General features: G+C 45.6%; 1 protein-coding gene across 1 annotated transcript; it reads right to left on the reverse strand.

Moving 5' to 3' along the window:
* Positions 1 to 36: 36 nt before the first annotated feature.
* LOC6619910 lies at positions 37 to 6,978 on the reverse strand. Its single transcript, XM_032725346.1, has 3 exons — positions 6,832 to 6,978; positions 2,930 to 3,239; positions 37 to 2,820 (listed from the first exon to the last, which is right to left on the reverse strand). The coding sequence occupies exons 1-3, from the start codon at positions 6,976 to 6,978 to the stop codon at positions 1,184 to 1,186; spliced, it is 2,094 nt and encodes a 697-aa protein (XP_032581237.1). The 3' UTR covers positions 37 to 1,183.
* Positions 6,979 to 15,836: the final 8,858 nt, after the last annotated feature.

Below are 15,836 nucleotides of genomic sequence, written 5' to 3' on the forward strand. Positions count from 1 at the left end.
AACACCCTTTCCATAAAATCAAAATCATTAACAGCGTTTTAGGGATTCTAAACAATTTATTGAACACTTTCTCTTCTCACTCGCATTGCTCGGCTTACAAAAGTAGACAAAAAAAATCGAAAATATATATATAAGGCGGTATATATGTGGGTATGTATACGATATGTATAAGTCATTATGCAAATAAATAAGTGGACTATAGGGCGTACTATCTGGGAAAATCTCTGACAGTGGGACGCAGAAGTATTCGGCTTAGTCTACGGCTTAAAGCGCTTAAAATATTTAGTGACTAATTCAAGTGTATATTTGTTATGCATATGTTGTATAAGTGTGCGTGTATGTGTGTGTCTTTGTGTGCAAAATGTGCGTGTATGCGTGTCTACAAAGTCTTAAGAGAGTCTTACGAGAAATACTCTAAGTAATGGATTGTATCGGCTCAAATGCTGAAGAAAGCTACAAGTGATTGTCAGATGGATATATGTACGAGTATGATGTGGGCTGATCATGGCTTAGCACCGTTTTACATGAAATAGAACCTAGGCTTAAACTAAAACAAAAATAGTCGATTATCGGACTGCCACCAAGGAGGGAATGTGGAAATGATAGAAACAAACAGGAAGTGGTGTGCTGAAGGGGGTTTAGAGCTACAGTTTTCACGAAACGGAAATGGAAATAGAAATGAAAATGGAAAAGGAAGTGGAAGTGGAAGAGGAAGAGGAGAACCCAGTAAACGGCTTGAGTTAATGTTAAATGATTTGTATCAAAAATTATACTAACGAAGTGTACGCTACAAATTTAAGAGCCGCAGACGCAGACACAACTGTACCTAGAACCGGAAACGGAAGCGCTGAAAGAACGCAGTAGCTAGTGATGACACTAATTGCAGTTACTTTTCAAATCGGGGTCTTTGGACGTGGACCTTCTCACTAAGACAAAATTATAATTAATTTGTTATAAATAGAATACGATTATAGCAAATATTTTCTTAACCAATTTATATGGTTTTCGATTTCAATTGTAGAATTTGATTACTCGATTTAAGACTGGATTTGAAAAGAACTTCTTCTGTTTGCCACTCAAAAGACCTGATCCCGAAGAAGCTATCAGTAGTGCCATTGCCCAGCCGCCGGAAATCGGTAATCCGCCCGCGGAACTAGTTCCAGTCGCACAGTCGGGGTCGTGCTCACGACATCGCCCGCTTCTTGGAGAGCGTTCCCTGCAGATCCGCCGGCGAGGGAAGCTGGATGACGGGGAGCGGTGCCAGCTGGGGATTTGTGAAGGCCACAGCCCGCTCCTTGGCGCTGCCTGCGAACGAGGAGAACGGACGCAGTCGGACGTAGAGCACCGCAGAGGTAAGGCAGGACGTGACAAGGATACCCAGGAGCACGATTAGCGTGATGGCAAAGCCCGGCGTGGTCATGCAGATCAGGCCCTCCTCGCGCAGTGGAAATACCATGGTCTGTGGACTGCGATCCACGCCGGAGTTCGCGCCATTCGGTGAGCTTCCATTACCGCCGGCCTGCTCATCGATGGCGAAGGTCAGATCGCCGGAGGACACCACCTTGATGATCCTGTTCAGACCCACCTGCGGTTCGGCCACCGCTCGGGCACGTCGCTGCACCCTTCGCTCGTCCCGCCGCTTGCCAATCGCGCTGGCCACGTGGTAGGCATCCACATGAAGTTGCGGCGGTGGACCGTACTGCGATTCTGGACCCACCTGCAAGTGGTGGACATCCTGCAGGTTCGTTTCCGCCGAACATTGCTCCGGACAATGGTAGCGACAGATCTGGATGGTGCACTGGAAATGCACCTCCATCGAGTCGGGGAACTTAAAGGCCTGGAAATGGGCATAGGACAGCACGGACGCAGATGCTCCAAAGTTCTTGATCTTGGTGAAGCGCGACATAAGCTTGGGTCGGGTGACACAGCCCCGCTGGTCGACCAATTGGATGGGCGCCCTCTTGCCGTCGTGCGCCACACAATTCCTCACCAGCATATCGAACTTGGAGTCGTCATCCTTGATCGCCAGCACCATGGTCATCGTCTGGCCGATCTTAACCAGTCCAGAGACTTCGGATGCCCACGGACCCTTGCCCACCTGGATTTGCATCCAGCAGCCAACGTTATCGCCAGCAAAATCGGCCCTCACCACATCCAGCATATCCACCGGGAATGGACGGAAGGTCACGCTCTTCTCGTACTGATCATGCCACGTGCAACGGAGTTTCCTGGCCTGATCCCACACCTCCTGCACCTGCGGATCGTACTGGATAACGATGATGTTCTCGAAGTAGGTGCCTGCTCCCGTGCTGCCCGCCTCATGGCCATACCCCTGGCCATAGTTGTCCGTATTGCCGGCGGTGCCGCATTCGTGCAGTCCAATGTCGAAGCTCGCCGAGCTGCGTCCCAGTCCCGATGGCAAGTGGACGCAGTTCATGTTGCTGTAGTGACCCTTGGAGAACACAATGCCATTGAAGGGCTTGTCGAACTGCACGAACACCTTCATCCCGTTCTTCTCGCACTTGACGTCCAGGGACACAATCTTAGGCATATCCTGTACAGGTGCCGCCCATATCTCATTGTTGCTCGATCCACCCACACTCAAGTCGGGCACCTGCACCTGCTGCTGCTGACCCTGCTGCTGCGTATGCTGGTGTTGCTGCTGCTGCTGTTGCGGCTGCACCTGCAATTGCAACTGCGGCGGGGGCTGCGGTCGCTGCTGCAGCTGCGGTGGAGGTGGTCCCTTGTAGAACTGGGCACCCGGCGGCGGAGGAGGTCCGAACGGCTGGCCAAAGCTCAGCGGAATGTTCTGGTGATTGTCTGTAAGTGCAGCAGCAATATAAGTATTTTTGTTAATATTATTGAGCTGTTTATACATAATTATTCAACCATTTCATATGCAAGTAGTTGCTAGGCTAATTTCACTTACTTCGCATGGTGAGTGCCACATTTGGAGGCGGCTGTGGCATGTTGTGCTGGTAGTGCACCTGCACCTTGGGCACCGATTGGGGCAACTGCATCTGGATTTGCGGCAACTGCTGATGCTGCTGCTGCTGTTGCTGCTGCTGCTGCTGTTGTTGCTGTTGCTGCTGCGCCTGGGCCTGCTGCTCCTGCTCCGATTCCTGGGCCATCTGGTCCAGCTCGTTCTCGTGATCCCCAAGAGCGATGGTCAGATCGTCGTCGGGTCCACCGGCAATCGCCTTCACCACCTCCACATCGTCCGCGCAAACGAGTGCGACCTGTAGCCCCATTTTCGGGTTTGGGGTTGGTGGGGGGTAAGATGAAGAGAGGGTGAAAAGATGAGAAGTTGCGATGATGAAGAACGGTATGATTTCAGTTGGGGAATGTCAAATGGAATGGGCGCAGAGCAGGTAGTGGCAAGTGGTAGGCAGGTTGCAAGGCGGATGCGGCATGCAACTCAATTGCATAAGGCAGCAAAAAGCCACTGGCTGCCGTGGAGAAAGAGAAAAACAAGAGAAAAACCACAGGCACTGCAACAATTTCGCTTTTTTCCGACGTCTGTTTGCCGATTGCCGTTTTCTGTCCGCCGTCTTCTGTCTTCTGTTTTCCAACCAGCAACTCTTCTTGTGCCACATGCAACGTGCGGCGACCCAATTGCCAGGGAGATCCGCCTGGCTTAAAAGGCGATGTCAAGGCTAGAACCAGACCAGACCAGGCCCCAGACCAGACGGCAACACAAACAAAAGGCGAAAGACCATGGACGATGGACCCAGCCCCAAAGACCGAAGACCGAAGACCGAAGACGGAAGACGGAAAACCCAAGACACCAGACATTTCAAGACCCAGATTGAGATCGCAATCGACATGGATGGAACAGGAGATGCCGGCCTGGGATGATGGTGGTGTGTACCCGATAATAGCCGGGTAACAGATTAGATGCAATCCAGATAACTTAGATGGTGGGAAGCACCAGGTCTTTACTTCTGTACTTTTCCAGTAATGTCAATATTAAATGTTAGAAAATAATAACTCGGATAGAATTAACGAGTAATACAGCAAACTTTAACTGATAATGGACAAAATTTCAAGTTAATTTCTATACAGATAAATAGATAAATATATATATGTGCATATATATAAATAAACCTTTCTCTCTGAATCTGAATCGTTTTCAAAATGTATCTGTATCCTTTCTAATCAAGATTCCCATGTCGCATCTTGTGACCAACTGTGCGATCTGCTAATAAACTTAATTAATTTTCCATTACTTTCTTTTTGCGTCCTTCACTTGGCGCGGATTGGATTGGCCAGTGGCCATGTTCCGGGTGACCATTTCTTCATTTCGCCCGGCCATTCAGGAACATCTTAATCCGCGTCGATGGCTTGGCCGTGTACTTGTCGCCGAACTGGACTGATTCAGTTACCAACTCGCCAAGTTTCCAAGTTACCTGGCTATCTCGGCAATTAGACGAAAGAGGAGGAGCAGGAGGAGCGGGAGGTTGGGGGCACTGGAGCAATTGCGGACAGGTGGACGATGATGGCCATGGCCATGGAAATGGCGATCATGGCCAAGATACCCATACCCATACCCAAACCCATACCCATAGCAATCCCATGATGAAGATGCCCAGCGAAGATGGCGAGGCTGCATCCCATTTGGCCAAATCTGTGCCGCACCGCCGAAAACAACTTTCTCCGCCAACTGGGAAGCTGAGAAAACTGAGCATCCGAGTGCCCCAGTGTCTCAGTATCTCAGGTATTGGATTTTTATATTTTTGTACTTGGTTTTTTTTTTTTGTTTTTTGTTTTCTTAAGATGGGATGTCGCAACGGCTGAGACGGCGGCATCCTGAAGCAATCCTGTTTGGTAGAAAGTGATGTGGCAAGCGCGGCAGACGATTGACGACAAAAAGGTAAGTAAGCAAGTAGATGGTAAAATCGCAAATGCTCGATGGGGCAAGATGGCAAACGAGTGGGCCACGAACTCGGGAAAACCCACTGCTCAAAATTCTATAATCAAATTTGCATTGATTTGGAGCAACTGCAGCGGCAGGCCATGAATACCAAAAAATGACTAGTAGAAAGCATTACAAAGTTACATTTTTTTAACCACATTTTTTCCCACTAATACGCCGCCACATGCAAATCCACCAAATGAGCATTGAAATGTATCCTGTTTCGTTTTCCAACTCATATGCGAAACTAATCATCTCGAGAGAACTGCGTTAATTGAAATGTGTGCCAAGTGGGCTACAGTGTTTGCCCATCCAAGCCAGTGGGAAGTCGTGAGTTTCAATAGGCCTCCACTTCCCAAATCCCCCATTTCAAACACCCTGTGCAGTCCCCCCACGTAATACGAAATGGAGAAGACTAATGATGCGACTAAAGACTAAAGACTCAAGACTAGAGACCAAAGACGGAAGACAGAAGACAGAAGACAGAAGAAACCGGCTGTTGTTGCCAATCTTGACCTCGACCAATGCATGGTGCTAGGCTGTTTTTTTTTTTATTTTTGGAGGGGATTTCGGGAAGAGGCTGTCTGCCTGGCAGCGCACCAAATCGGGAGAAAGTGAAACATTAGCAGAGAATCGGAATTCGGCAAACATTTGGGCTGGAGGAGAATGGCGGATGGTGGATAGAGGACGGAGGGTCAAAGGTGAACGCCAGGTCGTTTGGCAGCATTTCTCGACCCCAAGATGAAAGCGAAAAGGAGGCGAAAAGTGGAGATGATGCTGGTTAAAGCAATGAAAATGCTTCGTTTTCCTATGCTTTTTTGGCTACCAGGCTAAATTGTGTCATCGCCCCAGAATGGCCAAAAAACGCTGGCGAACAACAAAAAGAATAACTTTCTAACGTCATGAACGCTGGACGAAAAGAGATTCGGTCTGGGGGATGGGCCTGGGCATGGGGGTATTACCTGGGCAGCACATGGGATGCACATGGAATTTTTAATATGTGCCAAAAGGCGAAAAAGAGAAAGGAATGCTGCGGAACGAGTGCAGAATTATGCTCTGTTATTGCTGAATTCTATTTGCACACATGGAAATACTTCAAAGGACATATAGCCTCAAATTGTTGCAAATGCAGCATTCTTTTAAAACCCGCAATCTTAGTTAAAACGCCACCATTACTATGTATGTTTAGTTTCTAAATTGCAGAGATGGCAACTCCGATGTGTATCCTTTTCATTACCCGCACTAATTACTCGATTTTCCGTTACTTTCCCCGCTGCTCAGTTCACTTGGATATGCTATAAATATATGTGTTCCTGATTGATTCCAGGAACTAAAAGCAGCACATGTAACATTCGCACAAGCTCGAGAAACGAGGCCATGCCAATTACACGTCCCATTCCAGCACATTCCCACCCATTCCGTGCCGTTCCATTCGGCTCCTCTTTATTCCGTTTCATTCCGGCAGAGGCGCTCTTTCACTTGCACACATGCACACTTGGACTCACACGCACACGACGAGGCAGACGACAGGCAGACAGAAGGAGAGGGGGTGGGCGGCAAGGCGGAGAGAGCAGGATGCAGAGCAGTGTCGTGAAAGGGGGAGGGGGGCCAATTGCACCTATTTCAAAGATAATAATAGGCACTGCCTGAACAAATTATGAAATGCTTTAGTTTTGAACTAAACATTCCTTGTATATTCAAGTGGCTATTGAAGAACCCAATCTAATAAGTGTAAGCTCAGTTAAAACCCCCTTTCATCAAAATCCCCGCACGCCACTGAAAGAGAGAGAGAGAAGCTTAAGCCGGCTGCTGCTAATGGGAATTATCTTTTTATGAGCTGATGTTGCTTGTGCTGCCGTTGTGTCTGCGGCTTTTCGCTTAAATTGATTTCAATTATTTGCATCGGCTCAACTCACCTGCAGTGAAAGGAAAATGATAAGCGGCAGCCAAATCTTCTTAGCACCGATTTCTACGTTTCTTCGTAGATTTCTGCAGCGCACTTGCTTGTGTTGTTGTTGCTGCTGCTGCTGCTGCTGCTGCTGCTGTTGCTGCTGATGTTGCATGTTGCTGCTGTTATTGCTGCTGCTGCTGCTGATTGTGTTGATGGTGTTGCTGTTTGTTAAGTGTGTAATTAATTTGTTTATCGTTATTCGATATTTATAGTGTTGTTGTGGGCGGTCAATGAAGGAGAAGAAGAAGCAGAAGAAACGGAAAACGGAAGAGGGAGAGAGAACGTGGCGAAGAAAGTGCTTTTCGCTTTTATTTCTTCGCATTGTTATGGTTACCTGCTATATGAAAGTGTTTCCCGCTAATTGCAATTTATTAGCAATTTCTCAGTCAACTCAATGATGATTGATTGACTTGCTAAGTGTGGTGGGCCCTCTTCTTCATCACCCTTTCTAGCCCCTTTCTAACTCCACCCACTGACCATAAATGTAAAGAATGAAGTGAAAAAGACTGACAGGCAGAAAGAAAGAAAGGGAAGCTGCGACAAGTCAAGAAAGAAAAGAATCTGTTTAATGACAACTCACTTGAGAAAATAAAAGGGTAACTGCGGAGGTGAAAAGTGTTAATAGGTTTCCCCATAACTCAAGTGGGTCATCTTGGCCCAGACAAATACGAGTGGTCTTAGTTGGCCAATTAGAAGGCCAAAGATAGTGACAAAGGTGTGAGGAAATTCCGTCGAAAGAGAGAGTGAGGAAAGAGTGAAGGCGAGAAAGCACCAATCTGGAAGAATTAAGTGAATTCTTCACTCGCTATTTATTGACCTTGAAAACTGATCACTGACTTTTGTCGTTAGTGATGATTATTAATGCCTAATTTATCTATTTTCTCACTTAGTTCGAGGTTTCTCCTTCATAACAACAATCTAAACACTTTTAAGTTATCCCCAGGATTTTAAGTGGCAATTCTTTGCGTTTCAATTTACTACCTTTGTTTTATGAAAACAGAAAGCTTAATAACATTGCATTCTAATAATCTATTTATGTTGTTCTGTGTTCCTAACCCATCTGTATTGATACGTTTGTGATGAAATAATATAATACCTATTAAAAGTTTTTTTTATAGTAAAAAGTAGCTACCCTTTTTAGTTGAAACATGTAACTTAGTAAGTTAGTAACCGCAACTTGGTTACGAAAAGTAGCCTCTGGGCCCAAGATCTCTCCCTATATCTACCTCGTATTTCCCTTATCATTTTCGTATTTTAGGATCCTCTCACAGCTGTTCTGCTGTTTCCGTTTCCGCTGCGCACTAGGCAACTTCCGGCTTGTGGATCCCATCTGCCGGCACTCACCTATTTGGTCCTAGGCCCAATTCCGATTTCGATTCCGGGATGTTGCAGCAAAGTTCCGATTCCAATTTCAATTCCAATTCCGAATCGAAATCAAAAATTCCGAAGGCTGACAAACAGGATGCGTTAGCGGCAACTTTCGAAAACAGTTGCACTTGAACGGTGGCCGTTACTTCTGCCCGCCGATTATGATGTTGTTGCTGTTGCTGCTGCAGTTGATGCTGCTGCTGCAGTTGCTGCAGTCCGCCGATGTTGCCGATGTTGCCGATGTTGCCGATGGGTTGCTGGTAATGACAGCAGCGGGCGAGGAGGGCGGCGTGTTGCACGCGGTCAACAATTAACGATCGCAAGTGGAGCACACACAAAAGAAAATGCAAACAAAAAAAAAAAGAAAAGGACACAAAAAGCGTGTTGATCACCACTTTGCTAACCGTTTTCCCAGCGGTTCTTTCCGTTCCGTTTCGTTTGGCTTTGCTTTATGTTTGTTTGTTTTTATTTACTTATGTTTCTTTTTTGTTTTTTTTGTACATATGTAAATTGGCTTGTTTGTTGATTACGCTCGCATATATCGAATATATTTGTTTGTATATCGGGTATTTTTTGTGTTATTTTTGTTTTTCGCTAGGCATGCGGCTGAGAGCAACGAGGATCGATCGCGCCTGGAGGAGCAGAAAGAGGGAGCAACGCGTCTGCTTCGCGCCGTGGTTAAGCGCCGAATGCTGCAGACACCTGCTTTCTCGCAGCGGAACACTTCGCATGCGCAGCAGCAGCAGCAGCAGCGGCAGCGCGCACTGTCGCCGCCAACGTCGCCGCCTTCGTCGGCAGCGAAATTTCTTCTTTCCATTGAGGCCTCCACTGAGGCAGTCGGCCAAGTCCAAAGCCAAAATACGATGCCAAGTACGACTTGTTCAAGTACAGCTTGCCGGCTCATGTTGCATGTGGCTGTTGCTGCTGCCTGTTGCTGTTGCTGCTGCTGCATGTTGCTGTTGCTGCTGCTGCATGTTGCTGTTGCAGTTGTTGGTGTCGCTTTTTGGGCCCAAATGTTGCTGCAGCAGCATTGCCTTGGCCATTTCTATTGTTGTTGCAGATACTGCTCATGTTGTTGCTTGGGCCATGCTGCTGCTGCTGCTTGTGGCATGCGTCGCCAGTTGGTTTCCCCCAGCCTTCTGTTTGTTTACACTGGGCAGCAGTTAGTTGTATGACTGTATGTACGTGTGTACGTGCAACTTTCAGTTGCGCTGGGTTACAGAAGCAGCAGACGACTTCGTTGACAATTGCATGTGGCACAAGTCCTCTAACTGTTTGCACTTTCTATTCCCCTCCTGCCGCCTGCCGCCTGCCACCTGCCGCCAGCCTTCTGCCTGCTTGCCACTGACCAAGCCCACAAGACGCGGACTCCACAATTATTGGCCACTGCCCATGCTCCAGTTGTGGCAAGCAATCAAGCCGAGCAGCGGGGAAACGCGTGTGCGGGCGCCCTTCGATTGCCGCACGCTGCGCCGCCCCAAGTGGGTGGCAACTGGGTGTTGCAAGGTGGCTTGGCCGGCTTGGGTGGCAGTGAATACGTAAAAACTAACACACACACACACACCCAAGTGCGGCAGAGATATCGTGGCTTTTTCCTGGACTTTTCTTATGCAGACTCCCCTTGTAATGTTTCATCGACTGTTCCACTTTTCCATAAAATATTTTTGCCAACTGCCGCATTTGGCATTGTCGAGCAACAACAAAAACTGTAACACCAGCAACTGAGGCAACAACAAGCACAACACTTGTGCGCCACTTGCTCTCGTTGAAATAATAGGATGAGCAAGTGAGCAACACCAGCGACAACGAAGCCAATTGATAACCAGACGGCACAGTGGGGCAAAAACATTCATATCTCTTGTTTCCTGATTTTCCAGGATCCAGAACAATGGAATTATTGGTCAAAATATGGATTGCCATACCTCGTTGAGCTCGTAATTGAATTTCCAATCGACTGGCATTCAAAATTTGACCTTTTAATTTTTGACCATTTTTTGGAAATTTTAATGATGTTACCCCTTACCAAAAAGGCGAAAATTTAGTCAAAAATTAATTATTCTAAAACCTTCAAGAAGTGACAGGGATCGTTAGTATTGATTATTAGCTGCTCAAAACAGTTATTTATTCAACTTTATGAGCATTTTTAGCCAAGTAATGACAAAAATTACATTCGCAAATATCGAATTTACGAATTGCCGAATTTCAGCAATCAAAAAATCCGGTTTTCGGCCACAACATAAAAAATATTCGTCCAAATCTGGAATGGAATACCTTGTTGAGCTCGTAATTAAATTTCCAATAAATCTGTGTTCAAAAATGGATATTCAAATTTTTTGTAATTTTTTGCAAATTTTGATGATGTTACCCCTTACCAAAAATGCAAAAATCGACCCAAAATTTAATTTTTCAAAATCCTTCAAAAAGTGATAAGGATAATTAGTATTGGTAATAAGCTGTAAAAAACAGCAATTGGTTTATCTTTATGACCATTTTTAGGCAAGTTATGATGAAAAGACCCTTCACAAATAGCGGATTTTTCCAAAAACCCTTTTTGCGAATTTCCGTAATAAAATAATCAGTTTTTTTTACCAAAACTTTAAAAATAATAGTCTGAATATGGAATACCATATCTCGTTGAGCTCGTAATTAAATTCCCATTCAAACTGTATTCATAAATTGGAATTTTATTTTTGACCCATTTTTTGCAAATTTTGATGATGTTACCCTTACCGAAAATGCAAATTTTGACCCAAAATATATTTTTTCAAAATCCTTCAAAAAGTGATTGGTATAATTAGTATTGATTATTATCTCTTCAAAACTGTTATGCTTTTAACTATACGACCATTGTTAGTCCACAAAACACTAATTTACAGAAATAAATTATTAAATTATCAAATTTTCACGGCTTTTTCAAGTAATTGTTTTCGAAATAGTCCATTTAATGTGCAGTATTATGTTTAATGAACCGTGAATGAATTGTAAATTTATCAATTATCATTTTCACGATCAATCGACACTCGCACATTGGAGGCAATAATCTCTGGATGGCCATTTTAATGACCCAATGACCCACTGTGCCGCCCCATGACGATCCCATGTCGTTCCGGGGCATTTCATCGCCATTTCAATTCCACTTTGCGGTTTTGAGTTTTTAGGGGCGCCACGGCGCGTCCACCTCGCGCGATTCATTCCTGTTTGCTAAATATGATCAAAAAGACCCGTTTCGAAATTGGAGTAATTTCGATTGGAGTCACCAGTGGCGGGGACGGCGGGGCCGGCGGTGGGGCCAGCGATGGCCCAAAGCTGCTCCGGTTCCGCCAGAAAGTGGCGTCTATCGCTGCGCATTGCACACATTAAGTAACACGCGCCATTCAGTCTGCCGTCTACCGTCTGCTAACTTGGTCAATTACTTGGTCAATTTTGCATGATCCATGATGATTCGCATTCGCATTCAATACGAAATCTGTGCGGTAGAACCGTGTGCAGCACATGGGGTACATACGTATACGTATGTGGCATGTGGCATGCTGGCATGGTGGCATGGTTGGTACGTTGGGCATATATCATATAAAGAAGGGCAGTAACTCGCTGGATTTTTCTGGTCGCACGCCTCACGCATCTTAAGCGGCATCGCGAGATGTCTTATTAAAAGTATCTTGTTACTTTCACCATCCACCGCCGACTTGAATTGCGCTTCAATTTCTCACAACTTTTTTTCCGTTTTTATTTTCTTCTTCTGTGTGTTTTTTTTTCCATTTTTTTTCTTCTTATTTTGTGGGCTTGTTGGCTGACCAAATGTGGTGGCACATGTGTTTGTTGTGCTGCGTTGCAAAAGGTCTGGGTGAAAACGAGCAGGTCGAAGTACGTCCATCGGAATTCTACGGTTCTTGCGTTGCATCTGAGGCTAATGCAACATATAGTACACCCATACACATACACATGCATATGTATATCTATATATGTGCATACTACATACATACATACATAAGTTGACGGGCCAAAATCCTCTTCGCCACGCCGGTTTTCTAGCCAACTATTTGGGTCGCTCTCACAATTTATTGGTTTAGTTTTCATTGCATTGACACTTCATCATCGCCGGGCAAAACAGCCTGCGTTTGTCATCTGTCGCGCTTGTTGCTGCTGCCGCTACCGCTGTTGCAACGTGCCGCTGCTGCTGCTTGCTGTTGGTATAACCTTTCGGCTGTTTGGCCCAGAGGGGTTACAAGGTGGCAATGGCAGATATCGACCAAAGTGAAAATGCCGACAGCAAAAACAACAAGTGCCACGACAGCGGCAGCAACAGCGATTGCCGCAAGTGCAACTGCAACAGCAGCATGTGTCGCCACAAGGCGGCAAAAGAGCAAACAGTAGCAATAGCTGCCATTAGGCCATGAGAAGACACTTTTTGTCCGCGGTGGGTGTGGAGATATTAAGCGAAGAAGCCGCCAGCCAAGGGAGCAGAATGGGGTTAAAGCCGCAGCCGCCGCTGCACTGCGAGAAACGCGCAGTAATAAGGCTTATAACATATGTAAGAAACGCAAAAAAACACAGAATGAAGTTGGTAGTTTACCATATGCTCCTCATTTTATTTTCCATTGTGTTACAATAGTTACAACTTAAAATACGTAACTAGCTCTTAGTGATTTGTTTCGAATTGCTTACACTATTGTGGCGCATTTTCTCGCCGTGCACGGCCAGTGGCATGCCAACTCATGCCTTTGGAGGCTTAGAAAGTGCCTCCTTAGAATCCCATTCGGATGCCCGCCGCCTGACAGACAGTTTGGAGCTTGGAGCTTGGAGCTCGGATTCGCCGGGAGAGCCACTTGTCTGCCTATCAATTTCACTTTCTCGCCTCGACAACGCTCAAATGAAATTAAACGAAACGAAAGAAAAATAAAACAACATTGAAAGTCAATTAGCCGCTGTCGAAAAAGATTCTTCAGTCGAACCAGTCCCCGGCTCCACAGCCCCTTGTCCACTTCATTCGATTCCAAGCGATATGATACGATCCAATCCGATCCGATTCGATTCGATCCGCTTTGCAATTCGGCAATCTAAGCCAGCAGCACACACGCATGTACATATGTATCTCGAGTATTTCGGAGTATCTGAGAGTACGTATCTCGGCATCCCAAGTATCCGAGCGAGTATCTTGGCCCGCGGCCTTATCTTCAGCCTGGAAATCGAATGGAATTTCAGGTGCGGACTGAATGGCTGGATGGGTACGATCCGTCGATCGATCGATGCGAGTCGGTTATGAAAGTTCCGCAAAAAAAAAAAAAAAAAACAATATATACACTTTTCGGATACTTTTAAGAGCTACATTCTCGCCATGAAAGTTTTATTTCTGGGAAATGAGATGAAGAACTTGATGGGTTGGGTAACACTTTGCAACAGGCACAACTTAATTTGCTCTAAATACGAGAGATGCAAAAAAAAAATAGATTGCTTAATTACACACACTTAAAAATTACTTTGAGCCCGTCTAATATTTCACTTGCTAAGTATATAATAAATTTAGTTTTCACTCGTAAATTAGAAACCCAAAAAATAGTTAAACACTCAGTGCAAATATTTAGAGATCATGCAAAATGTCATCGTAAATTAGATGGGCCACTTAACTGGCGTTGAACTTACCACTCATATTAGGAAGATCAGTTTGAAGAGCATCGTAGATCACTTTCCTCGTTTTTCCACGACATTCCTCGCATTTCCTTTCTTCGGGCCCATAGATTTCAGTTTTTAGTTTTTGGTTTTCAGTTTTCAGTTGACCCCAGTCCATCAGAGGAGGCATTTTCCCAGACTCGAAGCGCCCAAGTAGTGACCACAGCGTTGACATTGGAGAAGGGGACACAGTCTGCGAGTCTGGTGAGGATGGGGAGGCTGGGGAGGCTGGGGAGGCTGGGGAGTCTGGGAGCCCGGCCATTCGGACAGCTAGACAAACACACCCACTTTCCAAATGAAAACAAAATCGCGGACCACCAAATAGCAGCACGAAGTCGGCTCCATCCTCTTCCCCCATATTTCCCATTTTGTTTTTATTTTTCTACTCCATCGCCATAAAAATAAAAAAAAAATGAAAAAAAAGGCGAGTGTCTGAGCCGCAGACCGACGATCGTGAAATATCGATGCTGAATGCGCCGCACATGCGCAAACAAAACGGAACCCACTTGATGGGCTATGTTTTTTCCTTTTTCGGACGATCTTGGACGCCGCATGATGGATGGTGGCCATGGGAAGGGCACGCACAAACCCCAAGACCCCAATCCCCACCCATATCCCCCCACCGATGGATACCACGCCGTTTTTCCAGCATTTACGAGCTTGTGTCTCTGCATAATTGAGCCAACGGCCAGCGAAAACTAGCCATGATCTACGGTGTATCATGTGGCAGCAAGTGTGGCACTCCAAGTAATCCCACACGCTTTCCCAGCCACACGCACTCGAGATCTGGTGGAGGAGCAGCTGATGGCCACCACTGCACTCCAGAATCATGACAGTTGATTTACTTGCAAAGGCCAAGATCTTAATCAACTAATTGCAAGAAATTAGTGGAATATTGAGAAAATATATTAGTACGATGAAATGATATTAGTAGGATATATTAATGTTAAGTTATACGTTTAAGATAAGATTAATTTATGTATCTAAACCTTCTGTTTTTTTGTTTCTAATATGTATTTCATATTTATTAACTTTATGAGCTTGCCAAGCTACTTTTAAAAAAATCTCCAACTTCAAAGTAATGGCCATGTAAAATATATATGTACATATATATATATATATTTGCAATAAAACGAGAAATTTGCCTATCGCTAATCAAGAAGGTCGATTGTCTTGGCAGCTGAAAGTTGCTACCATAATCCATCGGTCTGATCCCAAGTTCGGTATGCCATTAACGAACCCACCGGACGTGGACACCATCCAACAACGTCCAGCTCAATTTCTGCGCTAACTTTTTTTTTATTTTTTTTTTTATTCCATCAATTTGTTGTTGCGTTTTATTTTTGCCATTTTATGCGGCTGTTGTTGCGGATTGCTTGGCAGGGGGGCATCGATCAATTGCAAATAGAAAACAAATCTCCAATCAGCCGGATTGCTTCCATGGATTGCCCATGGGTGGAGCATCGAAAAGGGGGGGAAGGGGACTCAGCTGGATGGGTTGCGGGTGGGCAATTGGCAAAAAAAAAAAAAAAGAGACACCAAACGCAGCGATGCTGCGAAAGAAAGTGTTAAGACCAATTTGGAATATTCGCTGGTGAAATTTAAATCATTTTCAAATTTAATTACCGGCAAATAAACGTTTGACATTCCACACCGCACCGCACCGCGCCAGACATTCCGTCGACTGTCACCTGTAGCTCAAGCTCCAGCTTCAGCTCCAGCTCAAGCTCACCTGTGGATTCCGATTCCGGCTGCAGAGACTTCAGTTTTCAGTTGCCCCACCTGTTGCCCCATTCAGTTTTTGGATGGCAGCTCGAATTCGAAGTCGGATTCGGGTGTGGCACTCCCAGTGAGTGAGGCATTCCGATTCCGGCTACAGACCCCCATTTATGTGGCCATTTCGTTTGGATGGATGGATGATCGGCTGGCGTGGCC

This window comes from Drosophila sechellia, chromosome X (assembly GCF_004382195.2).
Source record: "Drosophila sechellia strain sech25 chromosome X, ASM438219v1, whole genome shotgun sequence".
NCBI lineage: Eukaryota > Metazoa > Arthropoda > Insecta > Diptera > Drosophilidae > Drosophila > Drosophila sechellia.

Excerpts from the sequence above, each read along its gene's own strand:
- LOC6619910 (XM_032725346.1), bottom strand. The coding sequence starts at position 6,978 with ATGCAACATCAGCAGCAACAGCAGCAGCAGCAGCAGCAGCAGCAGCAA. Across the intron at positions 3,240-6,831 it reads TCATTTTCCTTTCACTGCAG|GTCGCACTCGTTTGCGCGGA; the intron begins GTGAGTTGAGCC and ends ATGGGGCTACAG. Across the intron at positions 2,821-2,929 it reads TGTGGCACTCACCATGCGAA|ACAATCACCAGAACATTCCG; the intron begins GTAAGTGAAATT and ends CTGCACTTACAG.